The sequence below is a fragment of the Nothobranchius furzeri genome, chromosome 2 (genome assembly GCF_043380555.1).
Source record: "Nothobranchius furzeri strain GRZ-AD chromosome 2, NfurGRZ-RIMD1, whole genome shotgun sequence".
Lineage (NCBI taxonomy): Eukaryota > Metazoa > Chordata > Actinopteri > Cyprinodontiformes > Nothobranchiidae > Nothobranchius > Nothobranchius furzeri.
In genome coordinates, this window is record NC_091742.1 from 48,077,055 (window position 1) to 48,104,312 (window position 27,258).

The window sequence follows — 27,258 nt, forward strand, 5'->3', positions numbered from 1 at the left end:
TAAAGAGAAGTCCATATCTCTTGATTTTTTTTACGCCCGTTTTCGGTACACATTATCACAATACGTTTTTACATACTCATGTGGAGGTGGAAGTTGCTGCCACACGCCAAATGGAGCAGAAGGCCAATGTCAACATCACTTCTGGGTTACCAACCCTAGATATGTGGTCTATATTACATGAATCTGACACCTGCTGGTGACCACTTACAGTATGTTTATGTTTATGTATTTAGCAGATAGGTTTCTGCTGCAGGAAATCTTTTTCAGTTTGTCTATAGGTCACAAAATGAAGGGGAAATTACATTTGGTCAAATTTAGATAATGAAACGTTATAAAGAAAAAACTATTTTACTTGTCAGCATGGAACGTGAAGACACTGCCTAAAATAAAAAAATATTATGACACGTAAAACTATTGTCTGAGGAAGTCTGAGGAAGTTGTGTGGTTTATCAGTCAGCCTCCAGTCCAGCAAGTAGCGCTAGTGATGCTGGTCACCAACCACCGGAAGAAGCAGAAACCAGAAGCTGCTAGCAGAGTTAGCTTGTTGTTGTTCCTTTGGCCTCTCTGAGAAACGCGCTCGTTTTGCTGCTTTCATCAGATTGAAGAGGTTCCCTCTATCAGACTCGCTCATCTGAGTTGGTCATGATGCAGGATCGCTGCTCGCTCTCTCATCCATCCTGCTCACACTCTCCGACGGAAAAGCCCCGAATCTGAATGTGACTCTGGAGGAAAAAAACGGTTAGCTCTACTCCGTGAACTCTGGTGAGCAAAGGTCCTCTTTTCCAGACTGGATCTGTCCTCAGCTGATCAGAACCAAAGCGTTGTATCTTTAATCTCCTGCGTTGTTCTGAAGCAGCATCTTAATCAGCTCTCCTGCTTTGTTTCTATTGCAGCTGTTAGCTAAACACGGCTAAAGAAAACCTGCTACCACTTCTGGATCATCCATCAGCATGGACACAGGTACTGGTGTGTGTGTGTGTGTGTGTGTGTGTGTGTGTGTGTGTGTGTGTGTGTGTGTGTGCGTGCGTGCGTGCGTGCGTGCGTGTTCTGGGCAGGTACGAATGGATGGATGAATTACTTACCAGTCTCTTCTTGGCGTGCCCCCCCACCCACACACACACACACACCTTTTTTCTGTGAGCCCCAGACACAAACGCAGAATTTATCGACAGCAGCATCTAAATGATTCAAGTTTTCAATTCAAGTTTATTTATATAGCGCCAAATCACGACAAGAGTCGTCTCAAGGCACTTCACATAATAAACATTCCAATTCACAGTTCATTAAGCCAATCAGAAATAATGTTTCCTATAAAAGGAACCCAGCAAATTGCATCAAGTCACTGTCGAGTGTCAGTGACTTTACAGCAATCCTCATACTAAGCAAGCATGCAGCGACAGTGGAGAGGAAAACTCCCTTTTAACAGGAAGAAACCTCCAGAGAATCCTGGCTCAGTATAAGCAGTCATCCTCCACGACTCACTGGGGATCGAGAAGACAGAGCACACACACACACACACACACACACACACACACACACACACACACACACACACACACACACACAATAATGTGTCTATAGTTCTATTGTGATATCTTAGTAAATATTCTGTTTGGTGAGATCAACTTTATTGTATTTATCCTATGGAACAATCAGATCACTGATGTATGATGGAGCTTGATTATTAAGAGCTTTGTATGTGAGAAGGAGGATCTTAAAATCTATTCTGAATTTAACAGGTAGCCAATGTAGGGAAGCCAAGACAGGAGAGATATGATCTCTCTTTTTAATTCTCATCAGAACTCTAGCTGCAGCACTTTGGACAAGCTGAAGACTTTTAACTACATTCTGTGGACTTCCTGAGAGTAATGAATTACAGTAATCCAGTCTTGATGGAGTAAATGCATGAACTAGTTTTTCAGCATCACTCCTGGAAAGGATGCTTCTAATCTTAGCAATATTCCGAAGGTGGAAAAAGGAAATCCTACAAACTTGTGAAACCTGGGATTTGAATGACATGTCCTGGTCAAAGATAACACCAAGGCTCCTTGCTTTGTTCTCGGAGATTAATGTAATGCCATTAAGGTCAGGCGATTGGCTAAGCAATTTCCTTTTCTGGATTTCTGGTCCAAAGATGAGAACTTCCGTCTTGTCTTGATTTAAAAGCAAAAAGTTTAGAGTCATCCAATGTTTTATGTCATCAAGACAAGCCTGTAATCTACCCAACCGATTAGGTTCATCAGGGTTAATGGATAAATATAGCTGAGTGTCGTCAGCATAACAGTGGAAGTTTATCCCATGCTGTCTAATGATTTTACCAATTGGGAGCATATATATAGTAAAAAGAATTGGTCCAAGCACTGAACCCTGTGGTACTCCGCAAGTAACCCTGTAGTATGAAGACAATTTGTCATGTACGTTTACAAAATGAAATCTATCAGACAGGTAGGAATTAAACCAGCCTAACGCTGTTCCTTTGATCCCTACAACATGTTCAAGTCTTTCTAAAAGAACATTGTGATCAACTGTGTCAAAGGCAGCACTGAGATCTAACAAGACTAGAACAGACACAAGATTCTTATCTGAGGCCATGAGAATATCATTTGTAACTCTCACTAATGCAGTTTCAGTGCTGTGATACTCTCTAAAACAGGGGTGTCAAATATGCGGCCCGCGGGCCGGATCCGGCCCACAAGCGGGTTAAATCCGGCCCGCGGGATGGTTGTGTAAACTTTATTTTCATACTTTACAATGTAGAGTGAAAATAAACTTATCTTTGTGAGCAAGTTTCCTCTGTAATGAGTATAAATAAAACAAAGCTGCGCTCAAGGCTCACACAAGAACTTGAATCACATCCTGAAGTTGGCCGCCACTCAGGATGTGAGTTCTGATATTGATGTGCTGGTGAAAGCTAAAAGATGTAAAGTAAAATGAGTCAAATATACTTTGCCATGTGATCTGTAAGCTCTTTGAATCACTAAGGAATGTTTTTTTATTTGTTGATTTTTTTATTTTTTTCAAATTTTCAAGTACACTTCAGGTGTCGTACTTGTACTACACTGTCCTCAGGCTCCAGCCTTGTTTTATATTGATTGTATTAAAACAAAGAAAACAATCTGAAGTTTTTTTATTTTTTTTATTTACCGGTCCGGCCCACTTGGGTCTAGATTTCCCTCAATGTGGCCCCTGAGCTAAAATGAGTTTGACACCCCTGCTCTAAAACCAGGCTGAAATTCCTCAAACAGAGCATTGGTGTTTAAATGCTCACATACTTGGATGGCCACTATTTTCTCCAGGACTTTGGATAAAAATGGAAGGTTAGATATTGGTCTATAATTCATTGGGTCATCTGGATCCAGAGAAGGCTTCTTAAGTGAAGGTTTGATTACAGCAACCTTAAAATCCTGTGGTACATATCCATTCACTAAGGATAGATTGATTATATCTAGAATGGGGGCAGTAACCAAAGGAAATGCTTCTTTAAATAATTTGGTTGGGATTGGATCCACATTTCTATTTTTAATATTTGAACAACAAAAACAACATTTCAAACAGCTCTGTCCCTGTGGAACTCCAAAGTATTCAAAATTCAATAAATAAATAAGACTTTATGAAATAAATATCTACATGAAGAAATACCAGACAATCATGTAATATGACAATGAAATAACAGAATGTTATGTAAAATCTAAGCTCAGTATTATGAAATATTTTTCATTCTTTTAAATGTCTTTAATAATATAAAGTTTTTTTAAGTCATTTTTTCATAATAATCCAAATTAAAATTGAGCCATTTTTATTTAATTCATTCAGTTTTTATTACATAACATCTTTTTAACAAAGACAGTTTTTATTTCATACTAGTGTTTTTCCCCATGGCTGATTTATTTCAAAATGACACTTTAAGCAGAATGTCTCAGTCCGCCAGTCTAGACTAACGGGGTGGAGCCAGTGTGTCATTGGCTGCTAATTCAGTCAGACAAAAGCAATTGCTCTACTCCGTGAACTCTGGTGAGCAAAGGTCCTCTTTTCCAGACTGGATCTGTCCTCAGCTGATCAGAACCAAAGCGTTGGATCTTTAATCTCCTGCGTTGTTCTGAAGCAGCATCTTAATCAGCTCTCCTGCTTTGTTTCTATTGCAGCTGTTAGCTAAACACGGCTAAAGAAAACCTGCTACCCTAACCCTCTCCCCATTTTCTCTTCCTGATGAAAGTCCACAGCCATGCAAAGCATGCTGGGATAGCCTTGTTCTATTACAGAGAAATCCAGGGAAACCAATTGATGTGGAAGGATTGACCAATGGTGCTGCAGATCACACCCACTGGCTTGACTGATGGACTGAGATATTCTGCTTAAAGTGTCATTATGAAATAAATCAGCCATGGGGAAAAACACTAGTATGAATTAAAAACTGTCTGCTGACAAATGACACAAAGAGGTTTGGCATTTTCATGAGATGCTAATATGAACGCAGTCATTTGTCCATTTGTTATTAAAACGTCTGTTCTCAGCATCCACTTTTCTTTGTTTGCTCGCTTCACTAATTTTGGCAGGTCTCACGTCTTCTGCTGTCACGCAGCGCAGCTGTTATGGATTAAAGGTATTTCTGTGGTAATTGTGACCTACATGTGCAGGTTACTAGAAAAGAGGATGGCCCTTATGGATGCATGGATCCTGTATTGGATCCTTGGGTAGTGGCAGAGACATGTATGGTGTAAATGGCATCATATTTATCTGAGAAGGACAGAGGTCTGATCAACCTCTCGTCCATTCTGAATCTGCTTCGCTGGTGGCTTTCTAGCTAAAGTTTGTGGTTATAGCAGCTTTGTGCCTGTCTTTTGGTAATTTTCTCAATTTCCCAGTACTTGATTCGTGGGGTTGGCTTAGATTTTGGTGGAACTAACCCCCAAATTCCACTACCTCTGCTCCGCTCCGACACGAACGCCGGAGCAAAATCGGTCCCGTTGTAGTCAATCAGAGCTATTCCATTACTGCGGCCGTGCTCCGGCAGTGCGGCGCCGTGCGCCGCCCTCTGTTCCGGCGTCCGGCAAAAATAGAATTGATCCTATTTTCGCCGGACGCCGGAGCACCTCCGCAGTAAATGGACAAAAATCACAACTGCCCAACAGGAAAAGGAGCAAGCACAACTTCCGTTTTTCACAATAAATCTATAAACAAAAGGCGTTTTTTGTTTCATATGCACAGGTTTAACAACTTTTAACAACTATCAATGGCGGCTGAACTTTAAATGCACAAAAGTAAGCCATAAATACAGTTTCTACTATCAAAGTAGTCACACTTTGTTGATCCAAACACTGCTGATCTCTCTACACAAATGATGGGCAGATTAAACAGTTCATGCCGATGCTTCTCCCACACAACGGGTGTTTGGATCTAACTTCCGCGTTTATTGCTCGGACTGTATCGCAAGATCTCGAAAATCCCGCGCATGCTTGTTTGCCCACCTCAGGTCTCCGCACCGGAGCGGAGCCGTTGTAGAGCGGGTACCAGTAAAAATTGAGTTCGGAAGCGAGCGGCTGCGGAAGGCGGGGGCGGAGCGGAGGTAGTGGAATTTGGGGGTTAGGAGGGGTGCATGTAACAGGTGTGTAAAAGAGAAGCAATTTTATATTCCGTCCAAAACCCGTTCTTACTTTCTGTGTGCATTTGTTTTCTTGATATATCGACAGTTATTTATTTTGGTGGGGCAGCTTTTATTTTCTTACTCTACTGGATGTCATTTCCGTATTGGCCCCGTTTCCCTCAGTTGGCGCTGAGCTGCGCTCGGAGAGGTGAGTGTGTGGAGCTGTGTCGCATATGTGTGTGTTGGTAAAATAAAACCATTTTAAACTTACATTCATCAACCCTACAGCCTGTTTAATGTTGTTATCCGTCCAGTTTGAGGTTTGTGAGCGGCTTTTTAAATCAGTGCCGTGTTTGTGAGGACACCTGCGTAACCAAAGTGCTGTGCTGAAAGTAGAGGACCTCTTTATGTTCTTGTGGGCAGTAAGGCACACCTGTCCATCATTCATGCTGTCTGATTAGCCCCTTGCTATGCCACGCCTGTTGGGTGGGATGAATTATCTTGGTAAGGGAAAAGTGCTCACTAACACATGTAGACAGAACAATATTTGAGACTCATGGGTCTTTTGTGTATGTAGAAAAGTTCAGCTGATGAAAAATGGTAGCAAAAACCAAAATGTTGCGTTTATATTTTCGTTCAGTGTAGATATTAGGCCATGTGGCCCATTTCTGCCCAAATGAAAATCTGCGTCATATTAACGGTGTTGTGCCATAAATCAAGTGGTGCTCGCTGCAGAACCACAAAGGCGGAGCTGCACCAGAAGGTGGAGCTGCACCAGAGTCAGCCCCGCCCATTCCAGAATCAGCCCCGCCCATTCTATCGGAGTCAGTCCAATTCCTTCCAGTTGTCAGACTTTATAGCATTCTGGAACCAAAGAGGGTGTTATAGCTAAAAAATGCAAGATTGAGGAGGGAGTTGAGAAGTGAATTGAACAGTTTTTGTAAAGGTTCCATATAATTAAAAATCTAACTTTTGGAACTTTTAATCATGTTATATTGTCATTTCCTCATAAGAAACACGCCAAAGCCATTTTTGGCCTCATTCATGCATTTTCTTCCCATCTCAGCTTCAATTTGGTCTCCTCCCCCAAAGCGGGTCTGGTCTTGGTTCTCAAATCTGGATATTCTGTGAATTTTCTGACAAATTATTTCTGAAATTACTTCTACTGAGACACCGCCAGAAAAATCATACATCCCATCTACAAAGACACACCAAATAACATAATAAAATGTAACGCCACCTAATATTTATCAGATGTGGTGGTGTAGTGGTGATGGTGTCAGGTTGACATGCAGTTTTGCGCAGGTTCGCCTCCCAGCAGTGGAAATATTCTATAATCTCTTTTCCTCATTTCTAGCTACACTTGCCAGTACTATGTTTACAACAATTTATTGGTATGCCGTTTAACATATAATGACTAATGTGTTTTTTTTATTTATTCATTCGTTTATTTAGCCAGTGTGAGTCCATCTGTGAGCAGAGTTTCAACTAAAATGCTGTTTAGGAACGACCAAATTCAAAGAACTTGTAGAGACATAAATATTTTGCTGAAAATGAACATTACAACTAAAATATGAACAAATTAAATGTTTCAGCTGGCTGAATAGATTGTTGCCGACCCCACCGAGAATCGAACAAGCATCAGCTGAGGGGAAAGCAAAACGAAAGTCAGACGATCTTGCCACTGGACTACCAGAACCCACAGGGAGGGGTACATGCTGTTGTACAGGACTTTTGTTAGAGCGGCTGTGGGCAGATATTCGCTACGAGAAACCTTTTTATTTCGGGATATATTCAGACTTTGTCATGTAGCAAGTTATATTTATCTTGTTTAATTGGAGCACAGAACATAGCATTAACGACTGTAAACTAGTAACAGCCGTAATTCATGTGGGTCAGGTCAGTTTGCGATAAAGTTGAAAACAAAAACGGAAGTCAGTGGGCTAGGCTGAGTTTGCGTGAATGGGCGGGGTTGACTCTAGTGCAGCTCCACCTTATGGTGCAGCTCCGCCTTTGTAGTTCTGCAGCGAGCACCCGACTCGCTGCCAAAAAATGATTAGCCACCTCGGGATTGCGCACAGTTAGATAATTGCATTTCTAGACGAAATTCCCCAGGATTTCGCCCTAAAACTCAGCATATCTAGCAATATGGACATTCAGAAACAGATGTTTATTGCGGATATTAGTTTTTCCAGTTCGGAAGTTGTTTTAAGTGTTGCTATTTGTCTTAAACGTTCACAATGAGGATATATTAATCCTTTTTGCAATATTTGCGATTGAAAGATGGTTTGTGGTAAGAACTGGCTTTCTTTATGTTACAGCCTTGATACTAAAAAATAAATAAACAATGTAAAATGGCGCCCTGTATTGAATGTAAACGTCGTATAAATGTAAATAAACAATTCTCCAGCGATTTGATTTTTTCCCCTTCCTTTCTTTAGTCCACTTGACATGGAGCCACAGTTAACTAGTTTGGGGCACATTTTTACTTGAAAAATAGTATTTAAACTGATCAAGCTTTGGCTTTAATGACACTGTGTAGGTTACTATCTATACATTACATTGCTCTATTTGAAAGTGACAAGATAAAAGCACTTCAGCACATAAAATTAAGATTGTCACTTGCCAAATAGTGACTATACCCTCCTGTTTACCTATAAAAAACTCCTCAAAATATGTTTAAATTCTTTATTGATGATTTAATTGTAGACAACAAAAATGGCATTTTAGTTGCCAAAAAGTGATTGAATTGCTCAGATTTTCACGGAGGCTAAAATTGAATCTACAGATTCAGGAGAAAAATGGCTGAAGGAAAGAAACTGTTCTTGTGTCTGGTAGTTTTTGTGTACAGCGATCTATAGCGTCTGCCAGATGGGAGGAGATGGAAGAGAGTAGATGCAGGATGTGTGGCATCTTGGACAATATTCACTGCCTTTTTCCTGGTCCTGCTGATGTACAGTTCCTGGACAGAGGGCAGTTGGGCACCAATGATTTTTCCTGCTGTTTTAATAATACGCTGTAGTCTGCATTTGTCCATTTTTGTGGCTGACCCAAACCAGACAGTGATTGATGAGCAAATTATGGATTCAACTGCAGCAGTATTGAAGATCAGCAGCTCTTGTGGTAGGCCATACTTCCTTAGTTGCCGTAAGAAATACATCCTCTGCTGAGCCTTTTTGACGATGGAGTTGATGTTTGTTTCCCACTTCAGATCCCAGGAAATGATAGTTCCCAAGAACTTGAATGAGTCCACCATTGACACTGGGCTGTTGGATATTGTGAGGGGGGGCAGCACTGTGGGAAGCTTCCTAAAATCCACAACCATCTCCACAGTCTTAAGGGTGTTAAGTTCAAGATTGTGCTGACTACACCAGACCACCAGCCTCTCAACTTTTCGCTGATAAGCAGACTCAACACCATCCCGGATGAGCCCAATGACAGTGGTGTCATCTGCAAATTTCAGGATTTTTACAGCTGAGTCATTAGAGGTGCAGTCATTGGTGTACAATGAAAAGAGCAGTGGAGAAAGGGCGCACCCCTGTGGTGTACCGGTGCTGATCAACCTTGTGCCAGACGTAACATTGTTCAACCGCACATGCTGGCTCCTATTTGTCAGGAAGCTGGAAATCCACTGACACATAGCAGGGGAAACAGTGAGCTGAGAAAGCTTTGAGGTGAGGATTTCTGGTATAACGGTGTTAAAAGCAGAGCTAAAATCCACAAACAATATCCTTGCGTAGGTCCTTGGTTGATCAAGATGTTCCAGGATGAAGTTCACCCCCATGTTAATTGCATCATCCACTGACCTGTTTGCCCTATAGGCAAACTGCAGGGGATCCAGCTGGTGGCCTGTGGTGCTTTTAAGATGGGACAGCACCAAGCGCTCAAAGGACTTCATGACTACTGATGTCAAAGCCACGGGTCTGTAGTCATTCAATTCGGCAGGGGAGGATTTCTTCGGTACTGGGATGATAGTGGAGCTTTTGAAGCATGATGGGACCTCACACAGTCCAGCGATCTGCTGAATATCATTGTGAAGACAGGTGCTAGTTGGACAGCACATGTCCTGAGGCAGGAAGGAGTTACTCCATCTGGGCCTGGTGCCTTCCGTACGTTCTGTCTCCTAAAGATGTTGCAGACATCCTCTTCATTCACAAGGAACGCAGCTTGTGATTTAGAGGAAAGAGGAGTAAGATTGTCCAGGTGAGGGGTGGCGGCTGCAGCTATGCTGGAGTGGAGGAGGGGTGTGACATTCCTTTCCTCAAAGCGACAGTAAAAGCCATTTAGCTCCTCAGCAAGGCCATGATTAGCATCAGAAATGGAGGTTGGTCTCCTGTAGTTTGTAATGTACTGAATGTTTCTCCACAATAATGTGGGGTTGTTGGCTGAAAACTGGTTTTTCAGCTTTGCTGCGCACTTAATTTTAGCAGCTCTGATCTCCTTGTTCAACGTGTTCCTGAGTGATTTGTATAGAGGCCTGTCTCCTGCCCTATAAGCCTGCTCCTTTGCCCGTCTCAACTCACTCAGTGTTGCTGTAAACCATGGCTTGTTGTTATTAAAGGTGCGAAAAGTCTTTGTTGGCACACACACTTCTTCACACAAGGTGATGTAGGATGTCACAGTGTCCGTTAGCTCGTTCAGATCGTCTGTGGCATCTGCAAATACTCTCCAGTCTGTACAATCAAAACAGTCCTGTAACTCCTCTTTTGCTTCATTTGTCCATTTCCTCACTGTCCTGATAGCTGGCTTTACAGATTTTAGTTTTTGTTTATAAGTGGGGATAAGATGAATCAAATTATGGTCAGAGAGGCCGAGAGCTGCACGAGGGACAGAGTGGTATGCCCCTTTAAGAACTGTATAGCAATGAGCCAATATGTTTTTGCCTCTAGTCGGACACCTGATGTGCTGTCTGTATTTCGGTAGTTCGATATTAAGTTTAGCCTTATTGAAATCACCCAAAATAATGAGCACTGAGTCTGGGTATTTGTTCTCTGTGGAGGTAACTTGATCGGCGAGAGTCTGCAATGCAACACTCACATCTGCTTGAGGATGTATGTATACTCCAATCAAAATGAATGATGATATTTCCCGCGGGGAGTAAAACGGCTTACAGTTCAAAATTATTGTCTCCAAGTTTGAGCTACAATGTTTACTGAGAACTGTAGCGTCTGTACACCAACATTCATTAATGTAGAATAGGGTTGTCACGGTAACCGGTATAGCGGTAAACCCCGGTAAAAAAGTTGACAATAAAAATAACCGTCCAGTTTTTAAAAAACTATATTATCTCGGTGGGTTTACCGTGGCCGCGGTTTCAGCGCGGTGACCCTTACCAGCCACCGTCGCTTCAGCTGAAGTTCCCGCGGCGCGCACACGCACTTTTTAATTTGCAACGGCACCAAAACTTTGAAGCTGAAATAATGGCCGAAGGAGGAGACGGCAGCGCCCAGGACATCCATCAGCCCTCAAAGAAGACTAAATCGGAAGTATGGGCATATTTTGGATTTCTGAAAAGTGCTGAGGGACAGTTAATAGAAGACGGCTATCCCGTTTGCAGAACGTGCAGGAAACAAGTGTCTGCAAAAGGCAGCAACACTTCGAATCTCATGGCACATCTGCGTGACCATCACCCACGTCTCTACAGCCAGTGCAAGGTAAGTTAACATTAGCATTTTAGCTTAAATGCATGACGTGAGGACTTTTGGCTGAGAGAGAATGCAACGAGTCACTATATACTGCAGCCGCAGCGTCCTCTGCCAGCATTTAAACCGTGTCACGGACACCCTGTTGCTGGATGAAGCATCTTATTTGTTGATGATGAAGAGAAATATACAATTAGTTCCTTGTCATTGATTTGTTTACTTATTCAATGCCATTTATACTTGAACATTTGGATTTGATTACATAGTGTAGTAGTTATTTTAGTAATTTGTTTAAAGTGGCTATTTATTTTAAATACATATTTTTTTAAGGTTGACTTGTACAGTGCTCAAGTCAAGTGTGGACTGGAGTTTTAGATTTTCATTTTGATAATGAAGAAAACAAGTATATGAGAAAACAAGTGGTGTTTCTTTGATTTGTTTACATATTGTTTATGTTTCGAATGTTTGGATTTGTATAATTTAAACCTGCACTGACTACTGTAACATGTTCCAGAAAAATAAGCTATTTGTTCCTTTACTTGTGAAAAGTTGCACTTTTGCTAAGGCTTGTGTTATTTTAGGTTTAATAAACACTGTTAAACCTTTTCAGAACTATTTCAGTTTGTGTAGAACAGGACTATCAATGCTTTCTGAACATATGCAACACCGTTTAAAAAATACCGCGATAATACCGAAAACCGTGATAATTTTGGTCACAATAATCGTGAGGTTAAATTTTCATACCGTGACAACCCTAATGTAGAAGCAGATTCCACCTCCAATCCAATCCAGTTTTATTTATAAAGCACTTTAAAAGACCCAGCACAGGAACAAAGTGCTGTACAGAAAATACATTAAAACAATTGACTAAACAGAAAACAGCAAAGATAAATAAAACACATGATACATAAAATTAAACTAGCCCTATATTAAAAAATAAAAACTTGATAAAACCGCATTGAATCACCTAAAACAGCTAAAACAAAATAAAAAATAGAAACCAACATCTCACAAGGTATCAAAAGCCAGGGTAAAGAGGTGTGTTTTCAGGAGTGCCTTAAAAACAGATAAGGAACTGGCCTGCCTTATCTCTAAAGGAAGTTCGTTCCACAGTTTTGGAGCTGCAACAGCAAAAGCGCGATCTCCTCTAAATTTACGCTCAGTCCTGGGTACAATCAGGAGCAGCTGATCAGCAGACCTGAGAGAGCGGGAGGGAGTGTAAGGCTGTATCAGATCAGAGAGATAAGAGGGGGCGAGGCCATGAAGACCTTTAAAAGCAAATAAAAGAATTTTAAAATGAATCCTAAAAGAAATGGGCAGCCAGTGGAGTGAAGCTAAAACAGGGGAAATGTGCTCAAACTTTCGAGTGCCAGTTAAAAGACGAGCTGCGGCATTTTGCACCCTCTGTAGGTGACTAATACATGATGCACTGACCCCAATGTAGAGTGCGTTACAGTAATCCAGCCGAGTGGTTACAAAGGCGTGGATCACTGTCTCAAAGTGCTGCCGTGAAAGAATTGGCTTTATTTTTGCCAGCTGCCTGAGGTGAAAGAAGCCAGATTTTACCACCGCCTTAATCTGATGTTCAAACTTCAGATCACAGTCCACTTTGAGCCCCAGGTTGGTGACAGTTGGTTTAACAAACTGGGCCAAGGAATCTACAAACACATTGGGGGTCTCAGTAGGACTACCAAAAATCATCACCTCAGTCTTTTTATCATTGAATTTTAAAAAGTTCACAGACATCCAAGCCTTTATGTCGTCAAGACACTGTAGTAATGGCTGTATGAGGTTTCTGCCTTTTTTTTTAGAGGGACATAGATCTGACAGTCGTCAGCATACAAGCGGAAGGCAATGCCATGCTTTCTCAATATAGAACCGAGAGGAAGAAGATACAAAGAGAAGAGGAGGGGGCCTAGAACTGAGCCCTGCGGGACACCACACAAGAGCGGAGCGGAGGACGACACATAGTCACCGAGACTGACACAAAATGTTCGCCCCGCCAAATAGGACCTGAACCACTCCAGAGCTGTGCCGCTAATGCCCACCCAGTGCTCTAAACGAGAGAATAAAACAGCATGATCCACAGTATCAAAAGCAGCTGTCAAATCTAAAAGCACAAGAACAACACAGTCCCCAGCATCAGTAGCTAAGAATATGTCATTAAAAACTTTTAAAAGGGCTGATTCAGTGCTGTGAAAGGGTTTAAAACCCGATTGGAAAACCTCTAATACATTTTGCTTTTCCAGGAAGGCCAATATTTGGCTATAGACTATCTTTTCAAGAATTTTAGAAAGAAAAGGTAGTTTGGAGATAGGCCTGTAATTCGCAAGATCCTGCGGATCAAGAGCAGGTTTTTTAATCAGGGGTTTGACTACTGCATGTTTAAAATCTTTAGGGACAACACCTGACATCAGACTATGGTTTACCAGCCCAAGAACCAAAGGACCAACTGTAGGTAACACCTCTTTTAAAAGTCGAGGAGGAACAGCATCATTTGGAGACCCTGCAGGCTTAAGATGACCAACAGTCTCCTGTAGACATGACAGAGTCACAGGCTCAAACCTGTCAAAGACAGCAGAGCAGGAAACAAAGACTGAGGGGTCATGGGCACAAGTACAGATTTGAGCCCTTGTGGAGGAGACCTTCTCAATAAAGAAGAGTAACAAATTTTCACAGGCTTCTAATGAGGGCTCGATACAGTCAGCATATGGTGCAATAAGAACAGAGTTAATAGTTTTGAATAAAACACGCGGGTTGTGGCAGTTAGACAAAATAATGTCCGATAGGTGTTCTTTTGGCCTCTTTCACAGTTCTTTGATATTGATGCCAACAGTCCTTCAGCATCTGAAATGACACCTGTAGTTTGTCTTTTTTCCATTTGCGCTCAGCTCGACGGCAGTCGCGTCTGACAGCTCGGGTCATTTCGTTCAGCCAAGGCTCAGATTTGGTTTTAGGCCGCCTGGTTTTTAATGGAGCCACAGTGTCCAAAGCAGTCCGACAGGTGGAATAAAACCAAGAGCTCAGTTCCTCAGTCTGGCTGCATAAAAAATCCGGGATCTGACAAATCTGGTTAAAGACTGTTGAAAAGTGCTCAGCAGTGGAGGAGTTAAAAACACGTCTGCGCTGAGCAACAGCGCGAGGTTTAACTGAGGCACATACAAGAGGAACTTCAAACATCACAGGACTGTGGTCAGAAAACACAGCATCACAAATCTTTATGTTAAAACTAGGGAAGCCATGAGATAAAACAAGATCGAGTGTGTGTCCAAGTTCATGTGTGGGACCTGCCACACATTGCACCAGATTAAACGAATCAATGAGGTTTAAAAAGCCCCTCACCATGAGCACATCAGGACAACACACGTGAATATTAAAATCCTCAACAATAAGAATATGATCATATTTTGGCATGAATTCAGCCAAAAAGTCAGCAAAATCATCCAAAAAGTCCTTATTGTATTTAGGTGGCAGATAAACCACCACACACAACAGTGTGAGAGCAGCCCAGCTCAAACACAGACAGTTCAAAGCTGGTAAGCGACGGGGCTGGTAGCTGTTTACATCTAAAAGGACTTTTAAAGATGGTGGCTATTCCTCCTCCTCGTCCCAACATACGCGGGGAATTAAAATAGCAGCAATCGCCAGGTAGAAGATCAGAGAAGATGCTGCACTCACCGGCGCTCAGCCACGTCTCGCAGACACAGAGAAAATCCAGTCCTTGGGATGTAAAAAAATCCTTCAAAATAAATGTTTTATTCGCTAGAGACCTAGCATTTACCAGGCCAAACCTGGCAGTAAGCGGTGGGTCCCCGTCGCTAGAAGCCCGACACAGAGGCCGCAGGTTTCGCGGATTCACACCACACCGGCGGGGACGAGGAGAGCAGGGTTTTTGGGACTGGGACGTCCCATCCAGGCCGAAGAGGGGTACCAGCCAGGCACAGACAGGATCCAACGATCGCAGAGAGAAGCGGAGGTTTGGCACCGCTCCTTGTTTTCTAAATAAGGACTTGTAAGAATACCCTAAAGAAGCTTTCAGCTTCACCAGGAAGCCGGCCCGGTGACCCCAGCGACGGCACTTATGCCGGAGTGGTGGATCTGGAACACTGCACAGGTGAGCCGGGATCTCCGATATTAGCGGGGGCAGAGTTTTATGTCCAGCTTGGTTCCATTTTGCCCAGCCTTTGGCAGAAGGTCGGAGATCCAGTAGGGTTAGGCGATCATTTACCAAGAGAGAGTTGGCATTTCCTACAATAGTCAATAAAATCAAAACAAACAAACATAACACTGGTAGTGACAGACGGCAAGCCACGCACACCGGCGCCATCTTCTACCCATCCCCATCCAGGCCAAAGACGGGTACCAGCCAGGCACAGACAGGATCCAACGATCGCCGAGAGAAGCGGAGGTTTGGCACCGCTCCTTGTTTTCTAAATAAGGGCTTGTAAGAATACCCTAAAGAAGCTTTCAGCTTCACCAGGAAGCCGGCCCGGCGACCCCGGCGACGGCACTTATGCCGGAGTGGTGGATCTGGAACATGGCACAGGTGAGCCGGGATCTCCGATATTAGCGGGGGCAGAGTTTTATGTCCAGCTTGGTTCCATTTTGCCCAGCCTTTGGCAGAAGGTCGGAGATCCAGTAGCGTTAGGCGTTCATATACCAAGAGAGAGTTGGCATTTCCTACAATAGTCAATAAAATCAAAACAAACAAACATAACACTGGTAGTGACAGACGGCAAGCCACGCACACTGGCGCCATCTTCTACCCATCCCCATCCAGGCCGAAGAGGAGTACCAGCCAGGCACAGACAGGATCCAACGATCGCCGAGAGAAGTGGAGGTTTGGCACCGCTCCTTGTTTTCTAAATAAGGGCTTGTGAGAATACCCTAAAGAAGCTTTCAGCTTCACCAGGAAGCCGGCCCGGCGACCCCGGCGACGGCACTTATGCCGGAGTGGTAGATCTGGAACACGGCACAGGTGAGCCGGGATCTCCGATATTAGCGGGGGCAGAGTTTTATGTCCAGCTTGGTTCCATTTTGCCCAGCCTTTGGCAGAAGGTCGGAGATCCAGTAGCGTTAGGCGTTCATATACCAAGAGAGAGTTGGCATTTCCTACAATAGTCAATAAAATCAAAACAAACAAACATAACACTGGTAGTGACAGACGGCAAGCCACGCACACTGGCGCCATCTTCTACCCATCCCCATCCAGGCCGAAGAGGAGTACCAGCCAGGCACAGACAGGATCCAACGATCGCCGAGAGAAGTGGAGGTTTGGCACCGCTCCTTGTTTTCTAAATAAGGGCTTGTGAGAATACCCTAAAGAAGCTTTCAGCTTCACCAGGAAGCCGGCCCGGCGACCCCGGCGACGGCACTTATGCCGGAGTGGTAGATCTGGAACACGGCACAGGTGAGCCGGGATCTCCGATATTAGCGGGGGCAGAGTTTTATGTCCAGCTTGGTTCCATTTTGCCCAGCCTTTGGCAGAAGGTCGGAGATCCAGTAGCGTTAGGCGTTCATATACCAAGAGAGAGTTGGCATTTCCTACAATAGTCAATAAAATCAAAACAAACAAACATAACACTGGTAGTGACAGACGGCAAGCCACGCACACTGGCGCCATCTTCTACCCATCCCCATCCAGGCCGAAGAGGAGTACCAGCCAGGCACAGACAGGATCCAACGATCGCCGAGAGAAGTGGAGGTTTGGCACCGCTCCTTGTTTTCTAAATAAGGGCTTGTGAGAATACCCTAAAGAAGCTTTCAGCTTCACCAGGAAGCCGGCCCGGCGACCCCGGCGACGGCACTTATGCCGGAGTGGTAGATCTGGAACACGGCACAGGTGAGCCGGGATCTCCGATATTAGCGGGGGCAGAGTTTTATGTCCAGCTTGGTTCCATTTTGCCCAGCCTTTGGCAGAAGGTCGGAGATCCAGTAGGGTTAGGCGATCATATACCATATACCTCCTTTCGTCTTCCCTGATAGCTCTTTTTCCCGGTCTGCGCGATGTAAACAAAACCCGAGCAGGTATAATCCATTATCAGGAGTCAAGTCACTGAGCCACGTTTCAGTCAGTGCGTTTACATGCAGCCAGTAACCCTTTTAAAACCTGAATATTCACAATAACCCGGTTCCGCAGGTCCTTGTAAACACAGCCAAAAACCCGGATATGCTCATAACCGGGTTTTTAAAAAGCCGGTTACTACACCTGGGGTAACCCTTTTCTAACCCGAATGTTTGGTCGTGTAAACGCATATCGGGATATCCCTATCAAAGCGTGTGTTCCGCGCATGCTCTGTTCGCAAGGAATCTTGGTCTTTTGAGTAGCGAGCCGTCTTGTATGCGCCAGAACACCAGAAGTAAACAAGTTGGGAGCAAAATGGCGAGTCGCGGCACAGCACCACACTTTTGGAGTGATGAAGAAACTAAAGCACAAACAAACGCGGTCGCTATCTCTTCCGAACTGGGAAACATGTTGTTGTTTTCATGGATACCGGAACAAGAAGAACCGGAAATGAGACATATTGCGTCTGGACGTAGTCCATACGTCTTGACATTACCCCAACGTCCGCATTTAAATCGGGTTATGCAAGTTAGGGGTAACTCTTTCTATTTATGCTTGTAAACGGGTTATTCTGATCAACTCAGAAACCCGAATACCGACCTTAACCCGATCATAACCCGGATATTGGCTGCATGTAAACGTAGTCATTAAAGCAGAGGGCAGCGGAGTGTGCAAAATCTCGATTAGTCCTGTTCAGAAGGAGCAGCTCGTCCATTTTATTAGGTAGGGATCGAACGTTTGCTAGGTGTATTGCTGGGAGAGGCATACGAAATCCCCGCTGGCGGAGTCTCACCAGCGCTCCTGCTCGTTTACCCCTCCTGCGTTTCCTTCTCCAACAAACAGCAGTACCTCCGATCAAAACTTCCAATAAACTCCCCGGGTCCTCAAATTTTTGAAAATCCGTCTCTGTGGTTTGTTGCCTGATACACAGTAGTTCATCTCTGCTGAAAGTAATCCGTTTTGCATCGCTGATTTCCAAAAAAATATACAAAAACAACACAAACAAAAGAGAGCAATGCACCGAGGCTGCCATCTGCGGCGCCATCCTGAGTATCACTGGATTATTCTGGACTCAGTACAATTCACCAAAAGTAAAGAGACATTATACAGATGAAGTAAGCACAAGATAACTTACTGGAAGAAACAGAATTATTATCATGAGAACCAGAACAAGACAGCCTTATAACACTCATGTGAAAATAACAGTTAAAAAGTATGTATGTGTAATAGAAATAAAAATATATTAGAATTAGTGTAACTCACTGTGATCCAAACAATAAATCAGCCATAGCTGATTAGCAATCATGAAATGAGGTCCGGGAGTTTTTAAGTTTCATTCTTTTATTACATTTTTTTCTTAGATCTGTTAAAAGGTCACCATGGCAGCCTGTGTGTCTCCAACATCAGCTACACAACGTAGCAAGTGTAAGTTCCAAATACCTGTCTTGACCATTTCATGTATGGTTTTGTACTTTAAACAGCTAGGCCAAACCTGTTATTTTTTTCTCCATAGCCATTTGGATCATCGGTGACAGCTGAGTGAGGTGTGGTGCCCAGAGAGCTGCAGAGACCCTCGGAGACAACCTTGGCCTCCCTGAAGTCCGTGTCTCCTGGTTCGGTTGGGGCAGACTGAGGTGGAAAGACCTTCTCCCCTTCTTTTTCCACTCCCTGTATGGAAGAGCAGCTCCTGATGTCCTTCTCATCCACTGTGGCGGCAATGACATGGGGGTGGTCAGCAGTGTGAATCTGGTGAACATGAAGGAGGACCTGCACCGGCTTCACCTTCTACACCCTCATATCACACTGTTGAGAACTGTTCTTCCTTCTCAACCCAATGTTCCACTCACTCTGCAGCTCTCTGGGCCCCTTTTATTATTTTAAGTATTTTTTTAAATGTCCCGATACTTTGTGTCCTGTTATTTTATAAAATGTGACGTAAACAAATAAATGTTTTTGCTCAATTACTGGAATTTCTTTGGTTAAGACAAAAAAGGAAGAATCATTTATGCCAAGTTGTTTCTACAACAGGCCCGTTTTAAGTCCAACAGTTTCTTAGCAGCCAATAGAAATGTGTTCTTTACTAACTTTACTTGCTTTAAAAATCTTACTAAAACAGAGTGCTGTATTGCAAAACCAAATCATACTTGTTATGTAAATATTAGCTTTGTAGATACTTTTTACAGATGAATATTTGTCTGCTAAAAAAACCATGAACAAATCATTTGTCATTCTTTATTTAAAAACAACAAAATACAGGTATACAGAAAGTGTGGGAAAATTGATAATGTGAAAGTATTGCTCTTTAAATGTAATACTATTTATCTTTAAAAAGAAAAACTCTAAAAATGTCCTGTACAGCAACATGACAGAAGAAAGATGGTCTGTCTCTCAGAATGTGCTGAACAGATTTGCTCTATCAAGAGGAGCGTTTTGTGTACGAGTTTATGTTATTGTAATATTGGTTTGGGTTATGTATCTGACACGATCCAGGTGGAATGGAAGGTGCCACTAATATTAAAAGGATTAAAATAGGTTCTAAAAAAATCAAGGCAAGCAGTGCGACAGCCAAAGCAAATTAAAAAGGGACATTACAAAACCCTGATGATGATGCCAAGGGAAAAAGTGTGTGCAGGGCCCCAAGGGACAAGGCGGTCCAGTCCGGCTCTGCTGAGCTCTCGACCAAGGAACCTCCAAGGCCGTCGTCGTCGTCGTCTGGGAACCACAGGATCACCGCACGGTGGATCCAATCCACCTCCTCCTCGGCCCGGCCCCTGTGGCACACAACAACTCCGGCAGTAAATAGGTCCCCGGCACCAGACCACTCACCGAGAGAGAGCAACTCTAACACTGCCAGGCACTGATCAGTTACTTACGCGCGGGGGCAGAGTAACTCTGCCCGCCTGTGCCCTGGCGTCTCCGGCCGTGGATCTCTCTCTCCGCTGTTGCTGCTGCTTCTCCTGCCGCTGCTGCTGCTGTCCGTGCCGCCGGTGGATCTCCTTCCAGTCCTTGTGGAGCTCGCGGTGTCCGTCTGGCTCCAGCCGAGTATTTTCCTTTCCCCTCACGTTTCCGCGTCTCCACGTCCGCTCCCTTAAATAAACAAAACCCTCCGCCCGTTCACCTCCCACCCTGCCTCTGTTCATTGTTTTCCAGTCCAGTCCACACTCCACTCCCAGGTGTAGGTAATTGGGGAGGATTAACACAGATGGGATGCAATGTTGCAGCAATCACTAAAAACATCCAAACAGTTAAAAATCAACCTAAACGCACCTAATCAATTAGAAAACATGCAATATAAAACATAACATAAGAACAACATTACCACTTTGTGAAATATTGCCACATTAGCATGTAAATGCTGAACCAATCTGGAATAAAGAGGGATGCTGACCAGTAGAGGTGGTTCACCACACTTTGCTTCCACAGTCTCACATCCTGGCTCGTCTTTCTCTTCCCCAGCTCTTCGATTTTCTTACCAATTCATGGAGAGCCAAATAGACCCACATTTAAAATAGAAAAAAAAAATCCTGTAATATTCACTATATACATCCCCAAAGATTACCTTTTCCCATGTGCCAGGGGGTCAAAGTAGTGACTGATTTCCTTTTTTTCCTCCCGCAAATACTTCTGCACCCATGTGTGGCGGTCAGTCACAACTTGCTGCACATCGACCCCCCCTCTCCAAAAGTGTGCTCAGACTTTGCACAAATCCCTCCTTCTCCATTCGCACACTATTTCCAACTTCATTGCTCTGAAAATAAACATAATTCTCCATTGATCTGTGAATAATTAACCATGAAATGTGTTGGAATCATCAGGTAATGTTGTACCTGTACGAGTTGGACATCAATAACTTTGTTTCTTTTGAGATCCATCATGGTGTAACTGCCATATTTGGCTGAGTGTCCTTCAAGAAATGCAAGTTATTACTTAATTTACATTTGATAGCAAAGGAATAAAATAAATAAATTTAAAAGTATTCACCAGGTGAATCAGCTCGCATGTCACCACCAAGAGTCACAGGTCCAGATTCAGTAGCCTCCTGGATGATATCAGCTTGCTCTAGCTGCCACTGCCAGCTCACTGTTGGAATTAACAGCTTTGCCTGATGTCGAAAGAATGTCTGCTTGGACAGTCCCTGCACATTGAAGGCACCCAGGAACTAAAATATGAAAAGTTACGTCATGAAATGAGAGATGCACAGACCTTTTCAAAACTAACCTAAACATTTTTGGCCTATACCTTAGAAATCTGGCTAAATGATGAGCCAGACTTTCTGGAAGATGAATTTCCATCATGGTCTCTGTGTCACAAGACACACAGCGGCTGGGAGCTCTAAACTGGGTGGCTATATAAAAACAAAGAAAAAGCACATTTATAAATGTTTAAAAGAGCATAAAATCACGTGTAACAATAATCTGTAAAACAAATTAAAACTAGAAGGTAATAATAAAATGTTTACATGGACAATTATTAAAAATAATTCACCTTTGCTACAGGTAAGGCTTCACGTCAGGCTGGACAAATGCATTCTTGCAGCTAAATTAGTCTGACAGTCAATGTCTTGGGTAGATTTAGCCTGGGGAAAAAATAGAAGCACATTGTTGTTGGAGTTTATAAAGTCAGATAATATACAAAAGAAACTGTCAGATATAGGCGATTTATAACATTCCTAGTGTGTGATCGTTATTATAACGTAAAAGTCAGTCACATATGATGTGGAGAGCCTGAAATGCGACCTCCTGAACAGAATTCCTTACAGAACCGGGTCACGCTGTGCTGGATTTCACACTCTAATGATGTCTGTCAACTAGTGCTGTGTTAGTTAGAGTCACTGTTGCAGAATCGACTGACACAAAAACAACCCGAATTTTCTCCGAGCCTGACAGTAATAGTCATGTGGACCGTTTCGTCGGCCAGGGCTTCGAGATATGTTCCGATTCACCGCTGATTCTAAACTTACATCCCGTTCCACATTTTGTGATTAGCCCGAAGGCAGTGCAGACCTAAGTGAACCACGTCTCTCAAACTTTGCATTTAGGTAGGGAATTGAGCTGCAGTATTTCTGCGGTCAGGTCTCTCTACGAGTCCGAGAGCTCCACAAGCGGTCAGCCCCGTCCGAGAGCTCCACGAGGGGTCAGCCCCGTCCGAGAGCTCCACGAGCGGTCAGCCCGCGCAGCAGCTAGTAGTCGCTGCATCGGCCAGACATGCACTGGGCTGACCGCCGGGGAGAACCGGGTGGAAGAATGAAACACAGAAGTGTCCCTCCAAGAGCTCCGTCATATTTCAACCCATTTTTTATGTTAAATGCACTGGGTTTTACCCTTTTACCCATCGACATATGCCCTATTAATTATTTTACCGTATTTTACTTCTAAATTTCATGGTTAAACAGTACATGCTACATGTTAAAATGATAGTTAGCTAACTACTTCGATAAACTCAGCTAGTTTAAAGGCGGCAGTGACCTAAAATACATACATATAATTTAACTTACCGAAAAAAATGACGTGGAGACTCCTTGGACGCTCTATTAGTGCAATTAATACCACAGCAAGTCATTTTGTCCAACAATTGCACAAATAATATCCAAAACAGAATACACAAACACAGAGACTCAAAATCCCGAAACAGTTTCCAGGCCAGACCGAGGCTCTACTGAGGCCTTTCCACGGAGCTAGCTCTGTGGTCACGTGTGTCTGAGGCGGCGGTCACGTGTGTCGGATGCTCATTAATTATACAAAATTTTAGGCTTTCAATACACTTAAACAGAAGAGTGAGAAAACAATTCACCCCCCTCAGAGTTGTCATGAGTGTAAACTAGATCATTTAAACAAAAAACATGTTTTGGTACCAGGCTGTAAACATGTTTATTTCTGCTGTGAAATTGGTATTTTTAACATGGGATTCAATGAGGATTTGCTCGCTTCTGACACCAGCCCCCAGCGGATGAGGGTGGAACTGCAATTTTTGATACTTCCGGGTTGAGACCATTTTCTGAGCCGCATTGTGGGGGCTTGGTTGTAACAAGTGGTTATTTCAGTCAAAGTTGCTCTTCTCTCAGCTTGAATCAGGCGGCCCATTCTCCTCTGACCTCTAGCATCAACAAGACATTTGGCCCACAGGACTGCCGCATACTGGATGTTTTTCCCTTTTCACACCATTCTTTGTAAACCCTAGAAATGGTTGTGGGTGAAAATCCCAGTAACTGAGCAGATTGTGAAATCCTCAGACCGGCCCGTCTTGCACCAACAACCATGCCACGCTCAAAATAGCTTAAATCACCTTTCTTTCCCATTCTGACCTTCAGTTTGGAGTTCAGGAGATGGTCTTGACCAGGACCACGCCCCTAAATGCATTGATGCAACTGCCATGTGATTGGTTGATTAGATAATTGCATTAAGAAGAAGTTGAACAAGTGTTCTTTGTAATCCTTTAGGTGAGAGTAAGTGTGAATGTGAAGTTCCATCGATCGGTAATTCACATCGTGCTTCTGTGTTTCCTACAGATGTTCAACAGCTGGTGCTGGTTAAAGAAGAAGCTCCTGAGGAGCAGAGTGCAGGTGTGGACCAGAAAGACCCAGAACACATCCACATGAAGGAGGAACAAGAGGAAAATTGGACCAGTCTGGAGGGAGAGCAACTCCGTTTGGAGGAAAAAACTGATGCTGCCAGGTTTTCATTCACATTGGCTTCTATAAAAAGTGAGGATGATGAAGAGAAACCTATGTTCTCACAGCTTCATCAGCAGCAAGTAGAAGACAAAGAAGTTCCAACCAGCAGCTCAGCTGACCAGATGACAGCAGAAACTGGTGGAAGAGCAGAAACTAGCAGGAACCAAGATCTGAACCCTCATGAACAGACATCTGATTCTTCAGAAACTGAAATGAGTGGAGAGGATGAAGAGGAGGATGATGTGAATCTAGACTCTGAGCTGTCAGACTCTGGGTCTGAAACTGGAGAAGAAGTCAGTGACTGGAATGAAAGCAGGTCTTCTGATTCACATGTTAGGACTGTCAACAAGTCCTTTAGCTGCCCTGAGTGTGGTGAACAATTTGTCCACAAGAGGTCTCTCCAGAAACATGTGAGAGTGTCAGGTCATTCAGCAATAAGGTCTTCAAGTTGTTTGGTCAAAAAGAAATGTGTTAGAGTGAAGCAAAATGTAGACTCATGCAAGAAAGTCCAGAAAAAACTAAAATCATTTAGTTGTGGTGACTGTGGTAAAAGGTTTAGTTCAATGTTTCATTTAAGTGTTCACACGAGAGTCCACACTGGAGAAAAACCTTTTGCCTGTAAGCTCTGTGAAAAAAGATTTAGCACTAAGACAGCTTTAAACATTCACATGAGAGTCCACACAGGAGAAAAACCTTTTGCCTGTGAGCTCTGTGAAAAAAGATTTAGCAGTAAGGCACATTTAAACAGTCATATGAGAATCCACACAGGAGAAAAACCTTTTGCTTGTGAGCTCTGTGGTAAAAAATTTGCCCACAAGGCAGCTTTAATCTTTCACATAAGAGTACATACAGGAGAAAAACCTTTTGCCTGTGAGCTCTGTAAAAAAAGATTTAGCCGAAAGGCAACTTTAAACAGTCACAAAAGAGTCCACACAGGAGAAAAACCTTTTGCCTGTGAGCTCTGTGATCAAAGATTTGGTCACCCAAAAAATTTAAACGTTCACATGAGAGTCCACACAGGACAGAAGCCTTTTGCTTGTGAGCTCTGTGGTCGAAGTTTTAGCCAAAAGGGAGCTTTAAACAGTCACATGATAGCCCACACAGGAGAAAAACCTTTTGTCTGTGAGACCTGTGGTCAAAGATTTGACTATAAAGCGGTTCTAAATAATCATCTAAGAGTCCACACAGGAGAAAAACCTTTTGTCTGTGAGACCTGTGGTCGAAGATTTGCCCATAAACAAACCTTAGACATTCACATGAGAGTCCACACAGGAGATAAACCTTTTGCCTGTGAGCTCTGTGAAAAAAGATTCAGCAGTAAGACGGCTTTAAACAGTCATATGAGAGTCCACACAGGGCAGAAGCCATTTGCCTGTGAGCTCTGTGAAAAAAGATTTAGCAGTAAGACAGCTTTAAACTGTCATATAAGAGTCCACACAGGAGAAAAACCTTTTGCCTGTGAGCTCTGTGATCAAAGATTTGGTCACCAAAAAAGTTTAAACGTTCACATTAGAGTCCACAAAGGACAGAAGCCTTTTACTTGTGAGCTCTGTGGTCAAAGTTTTAGCCAAAAGGGAGCTTTAAACAGTCACATGAGAGTCCACACAGGACAAAAGCCTTTTGCTTGTGAGCTCTGTGGTAAAAGTTTTAGCCAAAAGGGAGCTTTAAACAGTCACATGAGAGTCCACACAGGAGATAAACCTTTTGCCTGTGAGCTCTGTGGTAAAAGATTTGGTCACCAAAAGAGTTTCAACATTCACATGAGAATCCACACAGGACAGAAGCCTTTTGTTTGTGAGCTCTGCGGTCGAAGTTTTAGCCAAAAGGGAGCTTTAAACAGTCACATGAAAGTCCACACAGGAGAAAAACCTTTTGCCTGTGAGACCTGTGGTCAAAGATTTAGAGACGAGACAGAGTTAAACTGTCACATTAAGAGTTCACACACGACATAATGAATTCTTTTGAAAGTGTGACGGAAAAAAGTCCAATCTGTGAGAGCAGGGGAGTGGGAGATTATATATATATATATATATATATATATATATATATATATATATATATATATATATATATATATATATATATATATATATATATAAATATATTATTATATTATATATTATTATATAATATAATATATATTGAGTTTTCCAATCAAAACTCAAAACACACATGTTTAAATCTGTCTACAACCTCTGATTTTATTGAACTGTTTCTCTCTTTGTTTTTTCTTGTTTGGGTTTTATTTTTGTTTTATTGTATTTTATTACGTGTTTTCTGTAAAGTGACCTTGGGTGTCCTGAAAGGCGCTTTATATATATATATATATACACACACACGCAGATATATGTGTGTGTAGTTCATTGATTGATTAAAACGTTTATTTCAAAATAAGACAAAATGTTCTGTAAAAATCAATGAACATAGTAGGAAAGAAAATATATACCAACAAAAAATAAGTCTTTCTCCAAAGGGGGTAAGAAGCGAGTGCTTATTCAATCCCACCTCCTTGTCTCACATTACTAATTTACTTTACAATTTACCATCTATACATACATATTAATATATATATGCAGCTACTAATGAGAGCATTTTGCATTAACATTTTATGGTACTAGTGATAGTAATAATAATGACAATAACATAAACAGCAGCAAAATAATAATGACAATATCATAGTTTCCAGAACCTCAGAGAACCTCATTTTCATATCCATTATCATTTTTTATGCAGTGATTTAAATTTGTTGATATTTGGACACTGTTTGAGTATTTCCTGCAGCCCATTCCACAGTTTCACACCACATACTGATACACAGAAACTCCTTTTAGTGGATCTTACCCTAGGCATTTTAAAATTTTTAGTCCTTCATAAATGATGTCCCTCATCACTCTGGTTGAAGAGCTTTTGAATATTAGGTGGTAATAAGTGCTTACTAGCTTTAAATATGATTTGAGCTGTTTGATAATGAACCAGGTCTTGAAGTTTAATGTATTTTGACTGTAAAAACAAAGAATTTGTATGACCCAGTTACCCAACTTTAAGAATGACAAATTTTACCCTCTTTTGCAATACTGATAGTGGGTGTAGTGCATTTTTATAATTGTTTCCCCAAAGCTCTATACAGTAAGTGAAATATGGCAGAACTAATGAACAATACAGAATATGGAGTGATTACAGTCCAGCAGTTGCTTCATTTTATTTATAATTGCAATGCTTTTTGCTGCTTTGGTTTGTATGTGTCTAATGTAGGGCTTCCAACTGAGTTTGTTATCCAGTATCACACCCAAAAATTTGATTT

The 27,258-nt window shown here is 42.5% G+C and overlaps 1 protein-coding gene across 2 annotated transcripts; it reads left to right on the top strand.

The window, feature by feature from the left end:
• LOC107373522 (zinc finger protein 271-like) lies at positions 1–25,998 on the top strand. Of its 2 annotated transcripts, XR_008563070.2 has the most exons (4): positions 1–762; positions 894–960; positions 18,649–18,712; positions 18,801–19,246. XR_008563070.2 is itself a non-coding variant. In XM_054739966.2 (3 exons), exons 2-3 carry the CDS (start codon positions 951–953, stop codon positions 25,907–25,909), a joined length of 2,127 nt encoding a protein of 708 aa, XP_054595941.2. In that variant the 5' UTR covers positions 9–762; positions 894–950; the 3' UTR covers positions 25,910–25,998. The 2 variants fall into 2 exon arrangements, 1 of the variants encoding a protein (XP_054595941.2); XM_054739966.2 differs by lacking the exons at positions 18,649–18,712; positions 18,801–19,246 and adding an exon at positions 23,793–25,998 and having other exon boundaries at positions 9–762.
• The last annotated feature ends 1,260 nt before the right edge of the window (positions 25,999–27,258 follow it).